Genomic DNA, 24,563 nt, shown 5'->3' on the forward strand with positions numbered 1-24,563 from the left:
TTTGTTAATATCTTTTATGTTTTGTCAAGTTTTTCATAATATTATAAAAATGTAGATGGATCAACCCGTAGATACATGAAAATTGAGAGGAAAAATGGAAATGTAGAAGCTAAAATTACTTCCCATCCCCATTAATGGTGGAAGAGAGAGTTTTCATTACTAACAAACGAAAACGAAAGCGCCTGTATAAAATCCACCAACCCTTCACTCTGAATCTTGGCGCCGTCCAATTCACCGGCGACTCTCCAGTCGTCGGCGACCCCAATTTCGCCGTCCAAACACCGCACCACCTGCCGGATACTCGGCCGCCGCTCCGCCTCCACCGCCGAACACATAACCCCCATTTTCAACACCACCGCCATTTCAGTTTCCTCAAATTCCCCACCAAGCTTCGGATCCACCACTTCCATAAGCTTCCCCTCTCTGTATTTCTCCTGCACCCAATCCACCAACACCATCTCCTCCGGCAACGCCTTCACCTCCACCGGCCGCCGCCCGCACGCCACTTCCAGCATCAGCCCCCCGAACGCGTAAACGTCAGACATTGTCGTCGATTTCCCCGTCCTTGCCAGCTCCGGCGCCACGTACCCCAAAGTCCCCACGACCCGGGTCGTATTCGGATCCGACCCGTGTTCGTACACTTTCGCGAGCCCGAAATCCCCCAATTTCCCGTTCAATTCGCCGTCTAATAACACATTGCTCGCCTTCACGTCTCTGTGAATCACCACGTGTTTGTACCCTTCGTGGAGATAAAGCAGAGCAGAGGCGATGTCCTTTATAATTTTGATCCTCTGTTTCCAATTCAGAATCGTTTTCGGGTTGTCGAATAGGTAATTATCCAAGCTTCCATTCGCCATAAAATCGTAGACCAGAAGAAGATCGCTCCGGCGGCGGCACCATCCGAGCAATTGGACCAAATTCCGGTGGCGGAGTAGACCGATGGTGGCGATTTCGGAGACGAATTCGCGAAGGCCCTGTTTGGATTCGTTCGAAATTCGCTTAACGGCGATTTGGGTTTTGGAATTCGGGAGGATTCCTCTGTAAACCTTGCCGAATCCGCCATGGCCGAGGAGCTCCTTGTCTCTGAATCCTCTGGTGGCGCGGTGGAGCTCTCTGTAGGAGTACCGATGTGGGCCTAATTGAAACTCCCACGACTCAATTCGATCGAAATCGGTTATCGATTTGATTATGTAAACAGCAACAGAAATCACCGAAATTGCGAGAATTGCCGCTAAAACAGAGGCTCTGATTATTGATTTACCAGACCGTTTCTTGAAGGGCGAAGGAAGAGAAGAAAGATCGAAATCTCGAGCTTGGCCGTTCATCATGAAGCTCCAACCCAAAATCAATTGGGAACTAGTGTACAAGCCGGTGGAGGCAGAGAATCCGGCGAACATATGATCTTTAAGAATCGGCGACAGATCGACTTTATACGACAGAATCGGCTTTCTGGGTTTTGAATTATGGGGCGAAATCGAGACACTGAGAGAATTTTGGGTGGAATCGTAGTCAATCCAAGCTTTGATTACCTTCCCACTTGTCAGAACCAGCTCCTGCTTCCTTCCGCCGTCGTCGGAGAAATAGGCGGCGGCGATGGCTGCTTTGGAGACGAAGCTGCCGATATCGACGCCGATGTGGTTGCCGTCGATATCTTGGAAACGGGAGTCTTGAAACGTGTCGAATTCGACGGCGAAGAGATGTTTGGAGAAATTGCCATTTTGGGTGAAATTGGGAAGACCCAAATACTCTCTAGGAAGACCCACAAAGCTCGGGGAAGGTGCTATGGCGAAAGTGAAGCCAGAGCCGCAGAAATTGGGAGCTTCAGGGATGACGATGAAGGCAAAAGTAGTGGAGAAAGAGAAAGCTCTGCCATTGGAGGAGTTTCTGAACTGGAAAGGGAATTTGTGGAAGGCGTGCCCGTATGATAATCTTGCTGAGTGGTCTATTAATGTCAAGATTCCATTTTTCTGAATCCGGGCTGCCTTGTCAAACGACATCTCCGAGTCTCCATCTGCGAATCCGGCATGGAAGAGCTGATCCTCGAACTGGGATTGTGTTCGGATGAATAGAAAATTTGCAGAAATGAGAAAGAAAATGAGGAAAGTTGAAGCCATGAAGGTGAAACAGCTCAGAGTTTTGGGCTTGCGTTGGCAGTTGAGTTCAAATGCTCTTATTTATAGAACTTAACTTAAATTGGCTGCAAATTAAATCATACAAAAGAAAAGGAAAATTAAAGTTTCAACCTCATTCTCTCCAGTAATTAAAAAAAAAAAAAAATTAAATATCGATGTCGATAAAATGTTGATGTCTCAATTTCATGTCGATAAATATTTCTACAAAGTTTATAAAAGTATAAAGTTCATAAAAAATTATTTAAATTAACAAATAAACATTTCATCATTTCTAAATAACTTAAAAATAATTAATATTTTTTGATATTTTATAGATTTTCATGTAATATTATGAAAATGTCAATTTATTCTTTGTATCAATGTCAACTAAGGAATACATGTAAGTATGGACACGTTGAGTGACGTCTTATTGTTTTTTGTTTAGTACAGTAAACCATAAAAAAGAAAAGAAAATAGAAAACATGTTGAGGAGGAGAAGAGCGCAAACAGTTCACGAACATTTCTTCCCTTCGAATTTAAAAATGGTAAGTCTTTCGAACAATTGGTTGCTAAGGTGTGTACAACTTAATTACAAATTTTTCGAGTAATAATGCGAAACCTTCAACAGTTTTTTTCCATCGTTTCTCCTTGGTTTCGTCCACAATTCATCCACATAGAACTAGATTTCGTTTTCATAAATCTTGTACCCCTATATCAAATTTCACATCACCAAAGAGTGTCGTCTTATCAAATTTCACATAACCAAAGATTGTCGTCTTATTTGTCTCTAATGAAAATTTAGTACTTGTACTTTAGAAAGTAATTTATATGGTAAGTTATGAAATTTTTAATATTACGTCTAACCAATCTCTAATCTTATTATTTAAAATTATGATGATATTACTAGGTCTGTTATATTTGAATATTTAAGCTTATAATTTCATGTAATAAAAATTTTGATGTGAAGTTTCAAAAATCTATTTCATGTACTTTAATAAGGCACTTTTGAAGTAGTGTTATTGGATACTAAAGAAGTAGGAGTAAAAGACCCAATACTTAGTTTTGAAAATATTAGGTTCTTTTTCCAATAAGCATTAATGAAGTGGAAGATATCAACTTCAAATCAAAATTGTAAATAAACCAACTTTAATGAGAGTGGATATGTGATCATAGAAAAGTTAGCTACGATCGATGGAATTGAGAGGGATCCGTTTTATAATATTATTGTTTCTTGTTACTCGTTTTCAATTTTAGAAAAATATAAGCGTTATTGTAAAATGTATAACTAATGATTTGTAAAACTATTACCATTAATGTTATAATTCATAAACTTCAAACTTAAACAAATAAGTCCAATAACAACTCAAATTATAAAGGATAAGTTTATAATTTAGAACTTGTTAAGTCCAAAGAAAAAGTTATTATATATTTTTATTAAGAAGTGTCAATATCGATAAGAATTTGGAATTGTATTAACATAAGTTGATATAAATAATTATATCCTATATGTTATGTTTTTAAGGGAACTTGCTTTCCTCCAAGATAATAATTTAGTGGAACATTGACTTGATAATTTTTAAAAAATTTAATGGAGTTCCATTAAATCTTCCATCCTCATGTTATTCTCTGGATGTTATTATTATTGAGAACAACATTTTGACTAATAAGAGATTACAATGTGATACACCTTTTTTCACAAGAGGTTTATCAACAACATTCATAAATCCTTATAAATAAAGTTCTAATAAATATATAGTGTTTATATATATAATCTTTAACCTTTATTTTCTTCTATCTCCTTTATTATATTGCTTGTCAAAACAAGTAAGGCTAGTATTGATAATTCTCAAGTTCTATCAAGATGGGTGGGTTGGAAATTATTTTGTCTCATTTCCATATTTTGAAATTTTACAACTATTTAATATTATGATATATTTTATGTCATGTGTTAATTTTTTTTTGGTTAAACAAATAAATATCATTAAAGTTTAAAATAATATTTTATGAAATATTGATAAATATTTGGACTTATAATACAATTTGCTTTTTGGACCTCATGTTTTTTTTCAAAAAATTTTTAGTACAACCTCCAACTTCCAATCTCAAAGGACCACTTACGGTTTAATTATATTCATATTTGACTAAAACAAAATCATGAGTTCAAATTTCCAACCAGATACAACCTAACAAAATTTTGGAGCCGTTAGGCTTATAATTTAAACTAAATTTATAACTAATTATTCCGAAAGCTTGTTAAAAGAGCTTTCTTCGCTCATCGACGTAGACGTGAACGAGATAAGAAAATCCCCCGCCGCACATCTGTTAATGCCGCCGCCACCCGGCGCCTTCCACTCGTCGGTGACGCCGATTTCGCCGTCCAAGCACCGCACAACCTGCCTCATACTCGGCCGCTGCTTCGGCTCATTATTGGAACACATGACTCCCAATTTCAACACCATCGCCGCCTCAATCTCGTCGTAATCTCCCTGGAGCTTCGGATCCACGGCGTCCAAAACCCTCCCTTCTCTGAATTTCTCCCACACCCAATCCACCAACGTCATCTCCTCCGGCAACGCCTTCACCTCCACTGGCCGCCGCCCGCACGCCACCTCCAGCATCACCGCCCCGAATGCGTACACGTCGGAGCTCGTCGTCGCCTTCCCCGTCCTCGGCAGCTCCGGCGCCACATACCCCAAAGTCCCCACCACCCGGGTCGTATCCGGATCCGACCCGTGTTCGTAAACCCTAGCGAGCCCGAAATCCCCCAATCTCCCCTTCAATTCGCCGTCTAACAGCACATTGCTCGCCTTCACGTCTCTGTGAATCACCACCCGTTCGTACCCCTCGTGGAGGTAGAGAAGAGCAGAGGCCACGCCCTTTAGAACCCTAAATCTCTGCTCCCAATTCAGAGTCGATTTCGGGTCGTCGAATAGGTATTTATCCAAGCTCCCATTCGCCATGAATTCGTAAACGAGAAGCAGATCCTGCCGCCGGCGACACCATCCGAGCAACTGAACCAGATTCCGGTGCCGGAGCATGCCGATTGTGGAGATTTCCGTCACGAATTCCCGGAGACCCTGTTTCGAATCGTGGGAGATTCGTTTGACGGCGACGTCGGTTTTTGAAATCGGAAGAATTCCTCTGTAAACTTTCCCGAATCCACCCTGCCCGAGAAGCTCCCTCTCACTGAAACGTCTAGTAGCTTTTTCGAGTTCTCTGTAGGGATACCGATGGGGCCCGATTTGAAGCTCCCATGCCTCGATCCCCTCAGATTTCTTGTAGTTTCTGAACAGAAAAATCGCAATCGCGAAAACAGAGATAACGAAAACACTCACAGAAACAGAGACATAAACAGGGACTCCGATTCTCGCCTCTGTTTTCTTCTTTACAGGTGCAGGGGGAGATGGAAGCAAAGAGAGGTCGAGATCTCGAGCTTGGCCATTAATGGCGAAGCTCCAGCCCAAAATGCTCTGAGAGCTTGCAAGTCTGCCGGTTGACGCAGAAAACCCAATGTACATTTCTTCATCAAAAATTGACGAGAGATCTACTCCGTACGACAGTAGTGGCCTTCTGGGTTTCGAGGAAAACGGCGAAATTGTAACATTGAGAATGTTTTGGGTTGAATCATAATCGATCCAAACTTTTACAGCCACCCCACTTATGAGTTTCAGATCTTTTAGCTCGCCCTTTTCGTCTAAATACTGAGCGGTAGCAGATTCCTTCGAAATCAAGCTGTTTATATCGATCCCCACATGATTGGCGTCGGTGTCTTTGGTCGCAGAATCTTTGTTGGTATCGAATTCCACAGCGAATACATGGTTTGAGGAGTTCCCGTTGTTGCTGCTCTCATTGAAGAGGCCGAGAAACATCTGGGGCGAACCTCTGATATCTTTAGAAGGCACGACGGCGAAAGTCAAGCCATGGCCGCTGAAGTTTTCATTCTCGGCGTTGATGCAGAAGGCAAAACAGGTGGAGAAAGAAAAAGCTGTGCCGCCGCCGGCGGAGGAGTTTTTGAACTGAAATGGGGAGCTATAAAACGCCTGGCCGGTGATGCTTTCGGAATGATTCGTCAGCCTCAACATACCATTGTTCTCAATTTCTGCGAACTCTTTCAAGATTATATTGGTGGCTCCATTGAATCCGAGATAATAGAACTCGTCGTGGTGCTGGGATAGTGTTTGGACGGAGAGAAAAACTAGAGATGAGAAGAATGTGATGAACAAAATAGAAGCAGCCATGATAGAGAAAATGAAGGTTTGATTGGGCAGTGAATGAAGATTTTATTTGCAGATCAAAGAGGGAATTGGGAATCCGTGGCGGCTTCTAATTGAGTGATATGCGTTGGGTTCTCATCCAATAGGCATGGATGATTCATGTGTGGGAACTTTCCCTTTTCAGTCGGTGGGAATAGGAAGAAGATTACCTCACAGTAATGACCACTTATACAGCTAAATTTGTTCTTCAATTTTTTTAAGCTTCATTAATGAAAAAGCCACAACATTAATGTAAAAGCCACTGCAATCTTTTTAGTTTTCCGTGTCAAAGATGTCTAAACTTTCAATTTTTTATCTAATAGATCTATGATTTATCCAATATTTTCTAAGCTCTTGAATCTGTTAGACCACAAGATTGAAAATTTTGGATTCTATTGGACATAAAATTCAATTCTTTTTTATGTCTAATAGATTTGTTACTTTTAAGAAAGATTCAAATAGGTTATAAAAAGCTTCCAACTATTGGGTACAAATTTGAAAGAAACATGATCTATACTTATAATTTAATGATCTAAATAGTTAAAATTCTGAAACAAATTTTTTTTTCAATGTATTTAGATTTTGAATTTGAAAGTTTAAAATTTAGGTAAATATATTATTTAAACCTTATAAATTCATTTCATTTTATTTTTTTTAATTAAAACTTATAAATATAATATATATTATGAATTATTATACAATATTGTAAAATGATTTATGATAATAAATTAATTAATAATATTTTAGTTTAGAATTAAATATTTAATTGATAATTCCTACTAATTTACATATGTATATATATTATGGAATACATATCTAACTCAAAGTAAAATTTAAGGAATTGTTTGGTGATGGTTGATTTCTTTATTTCAAAATTTTCTATTTAGCATTACACTTCAAAGGGAGGTGGGGATCGAAAACGTCTCGGATTACGAGAGATTACTTAAATTGTCTTCTTGATTTTTTCCAAAACTTGGAATGTTTTGGTGAAAATAAATAAATAAATAACCAAAATTAAAGGCAACAATGGGAGGAAAAAGAGAGGTGGAGAAAACGTCTACTTCAATAGGGAAGAAATTCCACGAAATTCTTTTGTAGAGAAAAAAGGGCGAAATGGAAGCTCAAGGAATTCAAATTCACATATTTTCATATAAGTGAAACCCACTTTCAAACACATCAATGCCCATCAGACAATTTAATTTCAGTGTGCAAAACGAGGGAAGTGTGTTTATATAATTTTTAACTCCAAAAAATTCTTCATTTTCATTTTTAATCATTTCTTCCAATCAAATTCTAATCAACGATCTTTTTTTAAGTATATATTATCCATCAAAAATTCAAAAGTTCAGGGAAAAAAAAACTTGAACTTTGTCTCTTATTTTAAAAATACCTTTATCATTTCAAAAATTTTAAAACAATTCTACACTTTTTCATAAAATTTTCAAATATATCGTTAACTATGTGGTAGAGTTTGGAACAAAGTTTTCAAAAGCTTGCTATGTGTTTTTATATATTATATAAACAAAATTGTATTGCAATTCAAATTGATAAATATTTAGCATAGTTCAGCAGTAATTAATATATTTTCAATAAAAAATTTGTGAGTTCCAACTGCATCTCCTCCTATTGTATACGTTATTTTAAGACAATAGATATAAAAAAATTTATTATCTTTTAACAAAAATAATAATTTCGAGAAAACTATATTACATGATTTCGTTTGAGGAAATGGAACAAAAAATTCGTATGTGCAAGAAAGACATTATTGCATCACTTTCCAACGCATCTTCCTTAATCACATCAAAGATTGTTCGACCAAATATGCCTTTTCAAGAACATGTTTAAAGGAGAAGAAGTTGAAGGAACTTGTGGGAGAAAAGAAAATTGTGTATAAAATAATTATATTAAAAACATTTGTTTAACTAAGTGCATTCATATGAAATCTTCAATATGCTTACCATCTTAAAATAATTTTTGATGAGAGGGAAGGTCGCTTTGACTCGAACCCTAGACCTGATCTTTAATCCTACACTGGTTAATGATGCGATGAGAGAAGTTTTTTTTGGGTTACCAATTTTACTCTATAATATATCTAGTTCAAGTTATTATGTGGGAGGAGGGCATGCATGGTTCTGTAATTAAAGACAACTTTTGACTAATCATATATTTGATCCAAGAAGACGACTTAATTTCTTGGATAAACGATTTTAGATTAATTTTCTCCCAACAAACCATTTTAAAGAAAACGATTAGCCTTAATATTGTGCAAAAGTACTCTATTTTAATTTAGACTAGTTATCTAACATTGCTCATGGAAATACATTAATTACGTTTAATATTACTCTAAGAAAAATAAATTAAAAATAATGAAAACGCTACAGAGGAAGTATTTAAAGATATGTACACCAACCGAAGCATAGCTCAACAAGTTAAGGTACTATATTTGACCAAAAGGTAGTGAGTTCAAATCTGGACCAAGGGAAAAAAAGCTACATAGTACATTTTAATTCTTTGGATGTTTTTTCAATTTAGTCCATATATTACTTTAAAAAGTTTCAATTTAATTGTGTTTTATTATTTGTTTGCAATCAATTTTAGAGAAATGAAACTCGAAGTAATGAATTTAGGTTTGTATTTATAAGTATTACCATCTCTAATATATAACTCCTTATAATTTCTCTTGAATATAAACTTTGATTCGAGGGGTGTGAAGCTTGTTCTCGTATTAAGTAGGTTGGCATCTTCAGTTTCTAGCTTGTTAAATTATTCGAGACCATTGGCTTTCAGCTTGTTGAAGGTCTCAAGCTTGTAGGTTGTTGAAGTTATTTTGTTTTTTAAAGAGATTTCAATCTTCAATCCAATGGGGTTTAATTTTTTTTTTCAATTCTGACTTCTTCTGAGTGACTATTCGATGTCTCTCAACAATTCTTGCTCCCTGGTACGAAGCGTGACCTCCCTATTTATTGTTTTATTTTCGGTGGATCTTCCATGGGTTTGGGCTTTATCTTATTTGATTTTGGGATTAATAGACACATGAAAATTATCTAACTACACTTATAAAATGGTAAGTAACATTATTTGATTTGCCAATTCTCTATCTATTTATTTAATTTTGAGACACAAGTTAATTATTTATAATTGATCCCAAATATAATAATATATAATTTCATGACTAATTTAAAATAGACCAAAATTTATGATGATATTAGAAGAGAAATTAGGTCACTTGAAAAAAAATGGAAGTTTCTATCAACTACTTAGAAAGTTAGGAATTTTCTTCCCCTAACTAGTCTCCAACCCTCCTCTAAAAGTTTTACCAACTCACAAAATATATCATCTTATCATCAGGTAATTTTAACATTCACATATGAAAATTATATATAATTGAAAAATGTTAAAACATAAGAAAATACTATTCTTTCTTTTAATTATCCTGGAGTACTTTTATGTCCCTAAACTTAGAATTATTACTCCGTGGAGTTGCATAACATGTAATTTGAACCTAAGATCTCAATGATATTTATTGAAGCTCCAAGTCATCCAAGCTATTTCTTAGGGGAACCGACTTATACTTAATCAATTGAATTACTTATATTAGAGACTTAAATTGAAACTTTATAAATAACAGGAACTAAATCAGTTATTTCTAAAAAAAAAACAGGAACTAAATCAGGGTTTTTAAAATTAAGGCTAAAGTTTAGCCAATAACAGGTGTGGAAACAACTTGCCCGAAGAGTCGACAATTAACTTAATGCGACCCGGCTTAAATTCCATGGTATGACCAAAGCTAAGTCCAGCCATAGCCATGTCTTCCTTTATTTTCTTCTTGGCCTCTTCCACCGTCGATCCCACCAATGAAGGCCACTCCTCAGGAGTTGTGGTTCCAAATAATTTCACTACATCCTCATGCCTCTGTCTCCTGGCCAGGTCGGTCCCCGTCGAGATCTTAGATAATCCCTCGATCTCGGAGCCAGATCTGATGGAGATCGACGCTCCAGAGCCCTCATGGATGGACCCGATTGTGGACTTCATTAGGGGCAATTCACCACAAGACCCCAAGGAGCGCAGAAAGATGGCAAGGCAAGCAGCTCGGTTCGTGGTCCGAGGTGGAGCATTGTACCGACGCGGCTTTTCCCTGCCTCTATTGAGATGCCTAAACCCTGAAGAGGGCCTATACGTCCTTAGAGAAATCCACGAAGAAGTGTGCGGCAATCACTCAGGCGCCCGGTCGCTGTCAGCCAAAGTGATCCAACAAGGATACTATTGGCCGACCCTCAGCCAGGACGCCAAGAAGTTCGTCAGAACTTGCGACAATTGCCAACACTACGGAAACATAATCCACCAACCTCTCGAGCTGCTCACCCCCATCTCGGCCCTGTGGCCATTCACGCAATGGGGGGTAGATATCATTGGTCCTTTCCCTTTGGGCAAAGGCCAGACCAAGTTCGCTGTGGTTGCTGTGGACTACTTCACAAAGTGGGCCGAGGCCGAGGCACTCTCCCGCATAACGGAATCCAGAGTCATGTCCTTCGTCTGGACAAATATCATATGTCGCTTTGGTATACCGCAGGCCATTGTGACAGACAATGGGAAGCAGTTTGACAACGCCAAGTTCAAAGACTTTTGCAGCAAGCTTGGCATAAGTCACCTTAGCTCGTCCCCCGCACATCCGCAAGCAAATGGACAGGTGGAGGCGGTCAACAAAATCATCAAGCGAGGCATCAAACTTAGACTGGACTCCAAGAAAGGCAGGTGGGCCGAGGAGCTACCAGAGGTTCTATGGTCGTACCGGACCACCCATAAAGAATCGACGGGTGAGACCCCGTTCTCCCTGGCCTTCGGCTCCGAAGTTGTAGTCCCGGTTGAGATCGGCATGCCATCTGACAGAGTAGAGCATTACGAGCCTACAGAAAATGAGGAAGAGCTGCTCCTCAACCTCGACTTGTTGGAAGAAAGAAGAGCAATGGCCCAGCTACGCCTGGCGGAATATCAGGGCAGAATGGCCAGACACTACAACGCCCACGTTCGACCTCGAACCTTCCAAGTCGGACATCTGGTCTTAAGGAAAGTCCAAACCCATGTGGGTGCCCTTGACCCGACCTGGGAGGGGCCGTTTGAAGTCAAGGGAATAGTCCAACCTGGGACGTACATGTTGGCCGATCTGAAAGGAGACGTCCTCGCGCACCCATGGAACGCGGAGCACCTGAAGCGTTATTATCCTTGAAATGCCGAAATGGTTTTCAATGGATCTGTAAAAACTGTTTCAATCGGAAATGTGATGATTTAATTTCATGATTCCGAGTTCGACCAGAAATTAAATGGGGGCCACGGACTCCCACACGGTCACATTCCAGCAGTCGGTTAAAATCCAATCCTCTAAAGCCTAAGGGTACGAGGTGCGATGCCAAAACCACTGACGAGCTTAAAATTCAAACCTTCAAGGTAAAGGGGCGATGTGAAAAGTTCAAAATGATCAAGCCTTTGAACTTGAGGGTACGAGGTGCGATATGAAGAACAGCTACGGACTTAGGATTTTAGCCTTTTAACGTTTTTTAAGTTAAGAGTGCGATGTTAAAAAATCCAGAGTTGGTGCAATGTATTGAATACTAGACAGAGATTCGAATTCAAAATTTCAAGTATTTTTGAAGGCGCGACCTCAAAAGTACAAGGTGCGAGGTGACATTGGTTTTAGTTTAAAGAAAAAGCAAAGAAAGGAAGGCAACAAAGTAAAAACAAATGGGAGCTTCTTTATTGAATGGAGAGCAGAGCCAAGGCTTATAGACCTTGCAACTCTGCCTTGACACTTACAAACAAAGGATGACCGCCTAAGAGCCTGCTTGAGGAACGCCCTCCTGAGTGGTCCCGACCTGGTCCTCTTCGAGATCGGAGTAGTCAGAGTCCAGATCCCTGACATACTTATCCACCAACGTTTGGGGGCCAGGGGTGCCGCCAGGCCCAGACGCCCACTGCTCGGCATACCTCTTCTTCAGACCACTGAGATCGATCTGAAGGTCAGGCATGTCGGAAGCAATGCCCTTCATGAGGAACTTGAAACCCGCGTCAGAGAAGTCTTTGGCAAATCCGTCGAAGTCAGGATGTTGCCTAAACGATTTCTCCAATAGGACTCCATTGCTGAGACGCTCCTTCGCCGTCTCCAGCTCAGCAGTCGCATGCTTCAGCTCCTCATCCTTCGCTTCAAGCGCCTGAAACATGTCGTCCTTCTCCTTCAGAAGTTGGAACTTCTCCTTCTCCAAGCCCCTGGTGATAGCATGGGCAGCTCGGAGCTGGGCCTTGCGTCTGTCCTCTTCTTTCTTCAGCAGCTCGGTCTTGGCCTCCACCTCGGCCTTCAAAATTTCCACCTCAGAGTGAGCTTTCAGCAGCTCATCCTTCATGGTGGAAGAAGCAGCCTCCAAGGCAGCAGAGAACTCCTCTTTCTCCCTCGCTGCCAGAGCTTCCCTCTCATCCAGCTCGGCCTTCACGGCCAGAGCCGATTGAATGGAAGCAACAAACGCCTGAGAAAAGGTACAAAGAAGAAAGTTAGACCGAGCTACATGTTAGGTAAATTGAGCAAAAACACCAATCTTACCTCAGCGGCGTAGTCGATGGTCCTCTGCAGGAGGACCCCGGGTCACTTACAAATTTGGACGCTCTTCTGAGGCAGCGGTCCAAACTTGCAGCCGAGATGCGGGACACCTGGTCCCTCACCCCAGAACTTGACGGCTCAACTCTTAACCGTGTCGTCACGTCGGACGTCCCGCCCATCCTGGCTTCAGGATCGTCCACCCGATCTGCGAAGCTCGCAGGCAAGACCCCACGAGCTCCAACCTCCAAGGTGGAGGTGGTCTTCTTCTTCTTCCTCCTTCGCTTCAGAGGGACTTCCTCCCTCACCTCCTCGCCCAAGGGCGAAACATCCACCGCCTCGGTCTGATCCCTGGGGCGTTTCTCCCTCGAAGGACCCCCAGAAGACTCCAGCTCGATCACTGGGGCTGGATCTTCCGAGGCTGGCCCTGCCGCGGCAGGAGCGGCAGGTTCCGAACTCTGGGCGGCCTCGAGAGCATGGGCTCGACCCTTGGACTTGCGTTTTACGTTACTCGCAAATCCGCAAACCATGGCTGTAAAACAAAGGAAAGAAATCAGCACAAAGTTAGAGGAAAAGGAGGGGGTAGCAAACTCGGCATACCTAATTCGGAGTTCGGCCTTGAGGATTCAATGGGACGAACTGCAGAGTTGTAATCTAGCAGCCCGGACTCAAGCAGCAGCTTGTCGGTCACCAAGGTTCCGACCTTCCTACCCCTCGGAAAATGCTCCTTGTAATACTTCAGGGTGTCGAAGGAGGCTTGCGTAAGCTCGGGGACTGGTCGGATTGATACTGCACAAAGAAAAAGTCCGAGTTAGACCTGAATGACAGGAAAGAAAATCACAAAAAATAAGAACTACTCCGTACCTAGGTTCCCAAACCTAATGGGAACGTCAAAGAAGGAACGACCTGACTCGTCCTTTGCAAGCCATTCCCCACAAGCGTAGAACCACTTCCTCACCCATCCCTTGATGGAGGTCGGCCCCTTAACTATACCGTCTGCCCCTTTCCTTGCGCACATATAGTACCGACCGGGCTTCTTAGCTATCCTTTTCGCTTCGAAGCACGCGAGGAGCTGGTCTACGTCCAGCAGCTCGGCCTCTTCACTATCCCGAGCTCGTAGCCAAAAAAGGATGGCCAAAGCGAAAATGACACCCCACCCATTGGGGGCCACTTGAGCCGGAGCCAACCCAGTTCGGAAGAGAAATTCTTGGACAAAAGGGTGAAGGGGAAGTCTGAGGCCGTACTCAAACATTTTGAAGTAGAGAGTGACCCATCCCTCTGGAGGATTGTCAGCTCTCTCCCCCTCCTCCGGAATCCTAAGAAGGATGTTCTCAGGGATGGCGAACCCCCTACGAAGGGATCCGAGGTAGTGCTCAGGTATCCTAGAAGGGTATTCCAAACCCTGACCCGAGGTGGAGGCATCACTATCCTCCCTGTCATAGGAGAACCTAAAGTTTTCTATCTCCTCGAGCTCGGACTCCAACCTACGAGCTAAATCCTCATCGGATCCTAAGTCGTTGCTAAAAGAGGACGACATGGCAACTACGTTCGAAAGAGAAAGTGAGGGAAGAGACCGACCTACCAAGGGTTCGAGCTGCCTTCAGATCGAACTCCAAGAATTCAGGAAACGTGAGGTATGACCTGAAGGATTGGGGGTACTTATAGCTCGTCGGAGAAATTTCCCCACCGTACACGTGTAATCAACGAGCGGCTAGGATCCTCCCGAAGATCCGAAGCGTCGGAATATTTGAATATTCCGACAACGGTTGTGTTTTCCCACGAATAGGAAGTCGCCACGCGTCCAAAACGAGTCGAATGAACTTCTCTGCCAGGTCGAGATCGGACCAGACAGAGAGGGGGTCAATGTTTGGGGAAAAGAATACCCTGGACACGTGGAGGACCCCTATTGGTGCTCCAAGATGACTCATGAGTCATGCCCAGCTCGGACCGCCGAGATCACCACCACTAGCGTTGACAGATGCTAAGTATGAGGTCCGAGGTGAACCTGGCCGAGGTCCGACCTACCGGGAAGCTCGGTAGGGGCCGATGTGAGCTACTGTCACGGCGTGATTATCGGGTGTAACCGTTAGTCCCGAGATTACCGGGTGTAACCGTCGGTCCCGAGATTACCGGGTGTAACCGTCGCGAGATTAGCGGGACTACCACCCATAAGTAGAGAACCTCACTTCACGATCAGGTACGATGATTTCTGACCTCGAACTAAACTGGGAATCCGACCTATACTGACTTGCTCGTCGGAGTGCTCACCTTTTTGTGCAGGTCCGCCCAAGTATTCAGATCGGTCCGAAGGCCGAGTTCGAGCTGCAACCTGAAATACACTGTTGTGCATATCCGTGCATAAACATAGTCATTTCTCAAAATTTAGAACGAGACAAAGATGGGCTGTCAAGAACGTAGAGGAGGTAGGATGGGCTGTTTGTCAGATCTAGTATGGATCGTACATGGACGGTAGTTGGAGTCGACGGCTCTCTTAGGATTCCCTCAACTGGGATCCCCGGAGAAGAGATCAAGTTGGCTCTTGCGAATTGCTTGATGCACGAGATCCCTTCAACCCTTTGAGCGAAATGCGACAAAAGGAAGGAAAATCCATGGACCGACCCATCGTCTCCACCCCTAGGAACTACGAGATCACCCCAAGGACGAGAAACAAGATTTATTACTAAATATGTCTGTTTTTTTTTTTTTAAATAGAAATATAAACAAGATTTCCGAACCCAACTTCTAAAAAGTTGTTAAAGTTTGACAAGTGACAAAGAACTAAAGGGTCCACGTATGAAAGGGTCGAAATAGCGGCTACCATGGATAAATCCAGGCCGTTGAAGCTATAGCCCATGGCAACGGCTGAGATCAAATGTAAGTCAAATACGTTGACTCCACACGAGAAAGCTTCCCTTCACTCACGTCGTTGCCAAAACTGGAAAAATAAACCGCAGATATAATATTGAAACCAGAGAGAAAAAAATCCAGAGGAAGACCCATAATGGCGGCAATCTTCATCTGCACGTTAATTCTTTCAATATCCATTTCTGCAGTTTCTGGAGCTTCTCAAGATCTCAATTTCACCTTCAATGGCTTCCGCTCAGGCGATCTCGCTCTCGACGGCGTCGCCGAAGTAATCTCCGGCGGCCTATTGAGGCTCACGAATGGCCTCGAGCAAAAAATCGGCCACGCCTTTTACCCGAATCCGATTCCGTTCACAAACAGGTCGAATAATTTCTCCATTTCCTCCTTTTCTGCAACTTTCGTCTTCGCCATAGTTTCGGAATATCCCGACCTCGGTGGTCACGGGATTGCTTTCGTAATTTCTCCGACGAGGGGTCTCCCCGGAGCCCGGCCGAGCGAAAGCCTCGGCCTTTTCAACGAATCCAACAACGGAAACGAAACGAATCGCATCTTCGCCGTGGAGCTCGACACGATTTTGAACCACAACCTTAAAGACATCAACGACAACCACGTCGGAATCAACATTAACGGGCTGGTGTCGGAGACGGCTGCTCCGGCGGGGGTTCGGCTGGACGGTGGCGGATTCAGAAATCTGACGCTGATCAGTGGCGAACCGATTCAAGTTTGGGTGGGATACGACGGTTTGGAGAAGCGAATTGATGTGACCATGGCTTCAATTGATGTTATCGACAAACCCAAAATCCCTCTTTTGTCTCTTCAGCGCGACCTGTCATCGGTCATCAACGACACGTCGTACGTGGGGTTCTCGTCGGCGACAGGGTCCATTACGACATGGCATTACGTTCTGGGTTGGAGCTTCCGAATCAACAGCGAAACGCAGAGCCTTGCTCTATCTCAGCTTCCCAAACTTCCACCGCGAAGAAGAAAACAGAGCTCTAAAATTCTGACCGTGGGGCTGCCGCTGATTTGCTTTTCTTCGGTTACGGCGGCGGTTTTGGGGGGGATTTATTTCGTTTGGCGGCGGCGGAAATTTGCCGAGATTTTGGAGGATTGGGAGATCGAATATGGGCCTCAAAGGTTCAAGTACAGAGATCTTTACACGGCGACGAAGGGATTTAGAGAGAGGGAATTTCTGGGTTTTGGGGGATTCGGGCGAGTTTACAAAGGGGTTCTACCAAATTCGAAAATTGAGGTTGCGGTGAAGAAAATTTCTCACGAATCGAGGCAGGGGATGAAGGAATTCGTGGCGGAGATAGTGAGCATAGGGCGGCTCCGTCACCGGAATCTGGTGGCGCTGCTGGGGTACTGCCGGCGGAAACGGGAGCTGCTTCTGGTGTACGATTACATGCCCAACGGAAGCCTGGATACGTATCTACACGACTGGCCGGAAAGAACCATAAGCTGGCGGCAGAGATTTGAGATAATAAAAGGGGTGGCGTCGGGGCTGTTTTATCTGCACGAACAGTGCGAGAAAGTGGTGATTCATAGAGATGTGAAGGCCAGCAACGTGCTGTTGGACGCAGAATTCAATGGAAGATTGGGGGATTTTGGGTTGGCCAAAATGCACGACCATGGCGCCGATCCTCGAACCACCCACGTCGTCGGCACTCTTGGGTATGACCCAACTAACGTCTACACACTATTCATGGACTCAATAATACATTTTGCCATAATTTTTAAACACATGAAACAAAAAAATGAACTACCCACGATCCAAAATCTCTTCTTATGAACCACAGAATAAAGGGTGTGATTTTGCAAACAGGTATTTAGCGCCGGAGCACACAAGAACAGGGAGAGCCACAACGAGAACAGACGTGTACGCATTCGGGGCATTTCTTCTGGAAGTAGCCTGCGGGAGAAGGCCAATCCACCCCCAAGACGACGCCGACGATTTCATATTACTCGATTGGGTGCTCTCCTGTTGGGCCAACGGCGACCTTCTCCGAGCCGCCGACCCGAAATTGGGCGGATATTACGAACCCACACAGCTCGAATTGGTCCTCACACTTGGCTTGCTCTGCTCCCACTCCTCGCCGCCCGCCCGCCCCACCATGCGCCAGGTCCTGCAGTACCTGGAAGGCGACGCGCCGCCGCCGGAGTTCTCCGAAAGGAGGTTGACGAATTCGTTGCGCGGCTCCGGCTCCGGCAGAGGGTGGGATGATTTAGCGATGTCTTATCCGTTTTCGACGGAAAGGAATGTGACAAGTTCGTCTTCGGTTACGGAGTCTATTCTGTCGGAAGGGCGCTGATTTTTGGAAGAAGATGATGATGATGATCCATGTATGATGTAAGATGATGTGATGTGATCATCATTAATGTAAATATTTATGTCACATTTTACGATTATATTCTATTGTCTATACTATAATATTTTTTCTACACCAACAAAATAAAGAACATTTTTTAAATGATACTTCTTATTTTATGAATTTTACGTTTGCGTCTTTTTTTTTTTTAATTAAACTTTCCTTTTGGGAACGTTACATGATAAAAAATATTATACGTATTTGAAAAAATGTCGGTGCTTTTTATTTCTTTGATAAAATGTCAAATGTTTGATGCTTTAATCTTGACTTTGTTTTGATGGCTTTTCTTTATTGAATTCAAATCAAATTATGCCATGTAAAATTTTGAAACGATCCTACTATATTTATAATTACATATTTTTAATTTTATCGCTTGTTTAAACGTCTTATCTTAATTAGTTGAACTTAGTGTTCAAAATGTCGATGTCGATGAAAATGTCGAGGTCCCGATTTTACAAATATGTCGATGGATATATCAATGTATATTTCGGAAAAAATAATGGAAATTGTGGAAATTGATGGAAATTTTTTGAATTAGCAAATAAAACTTAATGGTAGCTTAACTAGTCTATAATTGATCACGTTTAACCTAATGTAATAATATGACCATTTTAATTGTGAAAATGTCCATGACGATGGAAATATCGAAAAAAGATTTTTTCTTTAATGAAGATTGATGGAAATTATTTAAATATGTAAAGTAAACTTTAATTGTAAACTTTTGACTAGTGTTTTTCATACTATGATTCATTTGGAAATGAGATCATTACCACTTTTTACCTACTTCTCTTTTCAAATTTGAATTTACTCATTTTTCAAACACATTTTCAAATCAATCATCAATCCAACTTTCCAATCAAATTTACACAATTTTTAAACACCTCAACCTCGTGATTGTGTCATTTTTCCAAATTATCTACCAATGAGATCCATATGTGCTTCATATTCTACTCATTTGAGCAACTACCTTCAAAACTTTCAGTCTAATGACCGGTGAGAACTATTGTAATTTATATCAAAATTATCAAGATAGTGCACTAGATCCTCTGAGGTCATCTTTTTGTATTAATTAAGTTACCTATTCTACTTAATGTTTCACCACTATTTGTATATAATAATATTTTATTTTTTAAAAATTCTAAGATTATTTCAAGCTTTATATATGTCAATATTTTACATATATTGTTCAATTGTATAAGTAAGGACTATATTGAATTAGAAATTATCAATAAAGCAAATTTCAAATCTTATTAGTTATACTTTATACGATATTAAAATCCGAATTTTTCATTGAACAGACTGGCATAGTAAGAAGATAATGAAAATAAAATAACCTTAAAGAAGAAAAAGAAAAAAAAGATATGTCGACATTTCAGTCGACATTTCGACATGTCGACGACATAGGGGGAAAATTGACTTTTCTCCCCTATGTCGATGTCGACATGCTCGACATGTCGACATGTCCAACGACATGTCGACATGTCTCTCGACATTTTGAACCCTGGTTGAATTATGTTTGAATTCATTCATTCAACACAATATCGATATTGAATTTCTATTAATTCTCTCTAATTTTCTTCGGTTTGAGTTGAGTTGTTCGAGAGTCAATTGGTTCAATAATGTGGAAACCAACTTCACAAACAAGATAGAGAATCAAATCCTTTAAACAAAGGCTATTGTAGGAATGATTAAAATCAATTCAACCGGAACCACATTGGCATAGAGGGCTACTTCAAGGGAGGAAGACAATCTCTGGGAAGAAAATATATTGAAGAATAAATAATAATAATAATAATAAATTAAATTAAATTTGAAAAAGAGTAAAAATCTAGTCCCAGAAACTTATGGGGTAAAAATGTCAATTTTCCAAAATCTTCTAAATGAAATGAAACTGTTATCATATTTCTAATAACAAAAATCGGAGGTTACTTTTCGACTTTAGAGTCTCATTGGTTTGGCGTTTGGTCCCTCCGGCCACCCGAAAAGCTAGTTCCTTGCTGCTTAGTTTTACATTTACCATTAAACTTCTCGCAAATTGCGATCGCCGGAAATTTAGCGGGAAAGAGATGCCGGTCCGAGTAGAGAGCTCAGCGCCTTCTCCGATTTCAAGTAATTCCTCTTCTTATCGATCCTTCTCCTTTATTTCCAGTCTGAAAATAGGGTTTTTTCTTCTGCGAATGCATTCATGGGTCAATGTGTATCAATTACCCCACAAACTTGAGGCAAAATCTATTTCTCTCTTCTTCTTCGGGTTCCCCGGTTAGTGGATTAACTTATTATTTGAATAGCTTCATTTTCGATTCCGTTGAAGCTTTCCAGATTACTGCAGCATCACTGTGAAATTGTTTTCCCCAGTTAAGTTGCTTTTTGAAATGGGTTTTTCTCATCCAGATTTTTCCTGGCAGGTGCTGATGCTAGGCAGACCTCTCCTCAAGCTTGTACGCTGTTGAGTGTGGGGCAGGTTTATATTCTCCAATTTTTTGTTGATTCAACACTCATGCTGTTTTAATTTGGGTTTAATAGTTGAAATTATGTCCAAGTGACCTCATAATTTTTTGTGTCAGGCGTTTTCCGGTACTCAGAACGTGTCTAATAATCAAAAGGATGAGGCATGGAGGGTGAATGTACGAATACAGGGGTTGGACCTTGAACATGGGTATCTCTGTGGCACGATGGAGGCTCTTAATGTTCCCATGGCGGATACACCGGTAAACTCTTTGTTTGATTCCCGTGAGGACTGGGTGTAACCACTAATTTGTTTGTGATGCTTAACATTGAGCTAAATAGAACTCTTCTTAATTACTTTTATACACGACTATGGAGCATGATGTGTGAATCTCTCTAGTATTAGGCTTGCATATCTTTCTTGTTTAACAACTATTTATAACTTATATAAGCCGATCGATTATTTTAGTATAGTGTTTGTATTCTACGGTTATGATTCTACTATGTCTTTTTCATTTCCGTGATCCGTTGAAAATTGATGTCAGTGGTAAGGTTTTTTCTATGATTCTATCATGTTGAGTAATCACCTCTATATTTCTTTGGTTCAGCAGGAATTACAACCTGCTTGTTTTAATTGCGTTCATATTCTTTTGTAAACCCCTTCTATCTCATTGCATTGTTATTAGTGGTTGATGCACCTTTAACTTATTCAAATGAGAGTATTTTCCTTTTTGACTTTGGCTTAAGAATGCGCTGCACATGTTGATAATGGATATTCTGCAATGCATTGCATCATTTATTGCCATTCCTATTTTAAGAATGAAATTACTTTTGAGAATTGCTCTACAGCTCGGTAGGTGCTGGCAAGGTTGACCAAAATTGCAGTTCACAAGTTATAACACATGATTCATTTGAATCAACAAAAACAATACAGAATTCCCAGTAGCTAAAAAACTGTTTGAAATGAATGGTTTGACTATGGTTATGTTTACTTATTCGGAGACAGAGTAATCTTCCTTGTTCCTATTCCCATTAAGTTGAGTGGGAACTAAAGAATGATTCTTAACTACTGTACCTCAAAAGAAAAGGAAAACGTCATTGTTTCTTGCCCAACAAAAATGTTGCTCCCTTATTTTCATTCTCATTAATTGAATTTTTTCATGTGTGGAGAATGACATTCCTCCTCTCCTACTTCTGTGAGCCCGATCACCATTCCTTTCTCTGCACGTTTATTGCAAGTCTTACAAATATTTATTTGTATTCCGTGCCTTGGTGAACAATATCATTTACAATATTCTTCATATTCATTTCAATTATAAATAATATAAAATCATACATATGCCGGTTCATTTTTAAAATCTTGCGTTGATTGGCTCTAGTTGGTGTTATGGAGGAATATTAGGAGGGAGGGAAGTAGGAAATAGCACGAGAGTTGTGAGGTATTAGACTTTTGTCTCTTCTTCAGCATTTTTTATTTCCTTAAGAAGAGTACACCAAAGGAACTAAAGAAATTTAAACAAAGCCACAAAATTCAATAAAAATCTAAAGAGGAGCCTTCAAATGTTCTCTAGTTCCTCTCCAACCAAAGCTTAAGAATGGCCCTCAGAGCAGTAGACCATAGAATTGAGGCTTTTCCTTTCATGGCAATGCTTACACAAGGAGATCGAAGACATCCTTTAGAGGTCAGATTTCTGTTTAGTTCAATAATACGATAGAGTGAATCAGTGCAACCGTGCAAGTTGAAGATGTCACCTTTTGAGTAAAATGGGAGAGATTGGGACAAACAGTTATAAAAAAAGAGCTGGCATTGTAATGGTTAAGCATCTCATTTATCCTTCTAGTAGCAATATTTGAATTATAATTACTTCAATATAAATTAAACATGTCTAACAATACACGATTCCTTTCTTTACTGGGTTCTATTCTATTTGAAAAACTACACTTGCTTAAATACATGACTTTACAAACTTGGTGCTGGAATGTACTCAATTTGGACTGGTATTATTATAGCTTCATTCAAAATTCTATTTGGCTTTTCTGATTGTGGCAGGTAGTAACCTTTTGGGAAGGAGAGATTGTGGATGGCAAGAATTATAATTTCTTCACTGGAAAATGGCAAGCAGCGTATGTAATTAAATGTATAAATTAACAAGAATCACCAAGCTTGTTTGAATCGTAGTGTTAAAAAAGAAACTTATTGCTGATATGGACTTCGATATGAATAGGAACGTGAAAATTTAAACCTCTTTGCTTAAGATTTTTTACCATATCACAGACCAGAAGATGATATAAGGCACTGGACCAAATTTCCGTCATTTTCGCCCCTGATGGTGAGGACCCCATAGTCAGTAAATCCCCTTCATTTAGTATTTTTAGTCTTTTATACCCATATAGAATTACCTTTTTTAAATATTTGTTTCAGAGCCAGGTGGAAGTTGATGGTGGAAAATCTTTGGATCTTAGTAATTATCCATGCATATTTATGGTATTCTGGCCTCTTGCGGTTGCCATTTACTTACTAAAAGTATAATTATCTCAACAGTAAGAACCATGGTTTCTTTGTATTGTTGTGCAGAGATGGAAAGAGCAATATTTCGTGAATGTTGGAACCGATTGTGGGTTAACCATAGCTGGCTTCTATTATGTTTGCTTCTCTTGTAGTGATGGTTCCATCAGCGGCTTCTACTATGACCCTAATAGTAGGTATGAGTCCTTTTTGTAAGTGCATATTTAATACAACTTTCCTCTGTTTTGGCAGAGTGATTGACAATGTGGCTTTTATGATAATTATAAAGTTGGCCTAAATAATATCAGATTTGTTGGATGATAAAATATTTACTAAAAATGATACAAATTTAGCTTTATATTAGGTATATCAATGACACAAGAAGGGTATATCAGTGATATGAAAATTGTATATTGGTGATTTACGATAGAAGAATTTGTCATATTTGAAAATTATTTTTCCGTGTAACAAATTTATAAATATGACAACTAGTTTTGTCTTTCATTATTAATTAGTACGTGAAATCTGCAGCCCATTTCAGAAGCTTGAGCTCAAATCCACAAATGAGGGAAGATCGGGTTTCAGCTTCTCATCGTACGAGTTGCGATGACCTAAATGGAAAATTCGGTATTCCATTAAGGTTGGTTTCACTTTTAGCTATATGTGAATTTCCATGGTTACCTCTCAAAGTTAAGGTGCGATATCGAGATTTTGCTTCAACACTTGGAGATCTACAGAGAAATTTAATGGGAAAGGCCCCCGTGTACCTAGTTTTGTTTATGAAAATTCTGGTTCCCCAAAGTTACAGGATTGAAGACGCAAGCCACAGCAGTTGTATCTAAAGTTGATCTTAACCCTTTCCCATTTTGTAATTTACTGGAACTCAAGTTGTTTCCCACTGCATTTAGAACTTTGTTCCCTGTGCCTCTCTGAATGTATGTATTGGGATTGGGATTTCCTTTTTGTTGCTACCATATTCAGTAAGAACTTTTGAAGATTGGATCTGTGGGAACAATAATGACAAATTGCAAAAACGAACAACCATTTATGAATAACTGTTGGGTCACACTGCACCTACTCTCAAATAATGACTCTCATGCATAACCACTGTTCAAGTGGAATCTCTCTTCAGCCACAATTTACAATTACCATTTGCCTTGGCAGTTGAGATATTTCAACAGATGAACAGAATAACTCTCTGCTCTTTTATGTTTAAAACGAGAATTGCTTTAGATCAACCAACAAAAGTTAAAGTTAGTGAATTGAAGTCAAATTTGTTCATCTAATACATTTTCAATGTTTTGAAAATGACTGAAGCAAAAATATGTGCTTTTTGGGAAAGCAGTAATCTATTTCAGTTGGGCAATAAATGGATTGTCACGACAAGGGCCCCCAGTTGGAGCTGTCAATTGAGTACTTGAACAGTTCTCATTT

At 40.5% G+C, this 24,563-nt stretch overlaps 5 protein-coding genes and 1 pseudogene across 6 annotated transcripts; 2 read left to right on the plus strand and 4 right to left on the minus strand.

Moving 5' to 3' along the window:
- LOC111013743 (L-type lectin-domain containing receptor kinase S.4) lies at positions 1-2,282 on the minus strand. Its single transcript, XM_022288264.2, has one exon. It carries the CDS (start codon positions 2,112-2,114, stop codon positions 132-134), a length of 1,983 nt encoding a protein of 660 aa, XP_022143956.2. The 5' UTR covers positions 2,115-2,282; the 3' UTR covers positions 1-131.
- Positions 2,283-4,205: 1,923 nt separating this feature from the next.
- On the minus strand, positions 4,206-6,349 carry LOC111013577 (L-type lectin-domain containing receptor kinase S.4 pseudogene; annotated as a pseudogene).
- A 5,742-nt stretch (positions 6,350-12,091) lies between these two features.
- Positions 12,092-13,444, minus strand: LOC148213324 (uncharacterized). Its single transcript, XM_088126607.1, has 2 exons — positions 12,951-13,444; positions 12,092-12,876 (listed from the first exon to the last, which is right to left on the minus strand). The coding sequence occupies exon 2, from the start codon at positions 12,754-12,756 to the stop codon at positions 12,190-12,192; it is 567 nt and encodes a 188-aa protein (XP_087982733.1). The 5' UTR covers positions 12,757-12,876; positions 12,951-13,444; the 3' UTR covers positions 12,092-12,189.
- Positions 13,445-13,497: 53 nt separating this feature from the next.
- On the minus strand, positions 13,498-15,440 carry LOC148213325 (uncharacterized protein At3g60930, chloroplastic-like). The gene is made up of 2 exons (XM_088123963.1): positions 13,809-15,440; positions 13,498-13,733 (listed from the first exon to the last, which is right to left on the minus strand). Exons 1-2 carry the CDS (start codon positions 14,479-14,481, stop codon positions 13,498-13,500), a joined length of 909 nt encoding a protein of 302 aa, XP_087980089.1. The 5' UTR covers positions 14,482-15,440.
- Positions 15,441-15,625: 185 nt separating this feature from the next.
- On the plus strand, positions 15,626-18,285 carry LOC148213326 (L-type lectin-domain containing receptor kinase IV.1-like). Its single transcript, XM_088121928.1, has 2 exons — positions 15,626-17,483; positions 17,635-18,285. Exons 1-2 carry the CDS (start codon positions 15,946-15,948, stop codon positions 18,119-18,121), a joined length of 2,025 nt encoding a protein of 674 aa, XP_087978054.1. The 5' UTR covers positions 15,626-15,945; the 3' UTR covers positions 18,122-18,285.
- Positions 18,286-20,090: 1,805 nt separating this feature from the next.
- Positions 20,091-24,184, plus strand: LOC111013693 (glucose-induced degradation-like protein). 2 transcript variants are annotated; one of them, XM_022288195.2, is made up of 8 exons: positions 20,091-20,287; positions 20,584-20,639; positions 20,743-20,886; positions 22,674-22,747; positions 22,899-22,953; positions 23,046-23,108; positions 23,199-23,322; positions 23,661-24,184. In XM_022288195.2, the coding sequence occupies exons 1-8, from the start codon at positions 20,245-20,247 to the stop codon at positions 23,969-23,971; spliced, it is 870 nt and encodes a 289-aa protein (XP_022143887.1). In that variant the 5' UTR covers positions 20,091-20,244; the 3' UTR covers positions 23,972-24,184. The 2 variants fall into 2 exon arrangements, with proteins under 2 accessions (XP_022143887.1, XP_022143888.1); XM_022288196.2 differs by having other exon boundaries at positions 20,095-20,287; positions 23,199-23,326; positions 23,661-23,891.
- The last annotated feature ends 379 nt before the right edge of the window (positions 24,185-24,563 follow it).

This window comes from Momordica charantia, assembly GCF_013281855.1.
Source record: "Momordica charantia cultivar OHB3-1 chromosome 1 unlocalized genomic scaffold, Mcharantia_2.0 BLBB01000001.1, whole genome shotgun sequence".
Lineage (NCBI taxonomy): Eukaryota > Viridiplantae > Streptophyta > Magnoliopsida > Cucurbitales > Cucurbitaceae > Momordica > Momordica charantia.

Excerpts from the sequence above, each read along its gene's own strand:
- LOC111013743 (XM_022288264.2), bottom strand. The coding sequence starts at position 2,114 with ATGGCTTCAACTTTCCTCATTTTCTTTCTCATTTCTGCAAATTTTCTA.
- LOC148213324 (XM_088126607.1), bottom strand. The coding sequence starts at position 12,756 with ATGAAGGATGAGCTGCTGAAAGCTCACTCTGAGGTGGAAATTTTGAAG.
- LOC148213325 (XM_088123963.1), bottom strand. The coding sequence starts at position 14,481 with ATGTCGTCCTCTTTTAGCAACGACTTAGGATCCGATGAGGATTTAGCT. Across the intron at positions 13,734-13,808 it reads CATTAGGTTTGGGAACCTAG|TATCAATCCGACCAGTCCCC; the intron begins GTACGGAGTAGT and ends TTCTTTGTGCAG.
- LOC148213326 (XM_088121928.1), top strand. The coding sequence starts at position 15,946 with ATGGCGGCAATCTTCATCTGCACGTTAATTCTTTCAATATCCATTTCT. Across the intron at positions 17,484-17,634 it reads CACGTCGTCGGCACTCTTGG|GTATTTAGCGCCGGAGCACA; the intron begins GTATGACCCAAC and ends TTTTGCAAACAG.
- LOC111013693 (XM_022288195.2), top strand. The coding sequence starts at position 20,245 with ATGCCGGTCCGAGTAGAGAGCTCAGCGCCTTCTCCGATTTCAA. Across the intron at positions 20,288-20,583 it reads AGCGCCTTCTCCGATTTCAA|GTGCTGATGCTAGGCAGACC; the intron begins GTAATTCCTCTT and ends TTTTCCTGGCAG. Across the intron at positions 22,748-22,898 it reads ACTGGAAAATGGCAAGCAGC|ACCAGAAGATGATATAAGGC; the intron begins GTATGTAATTAA and ends ACCATATCACAG.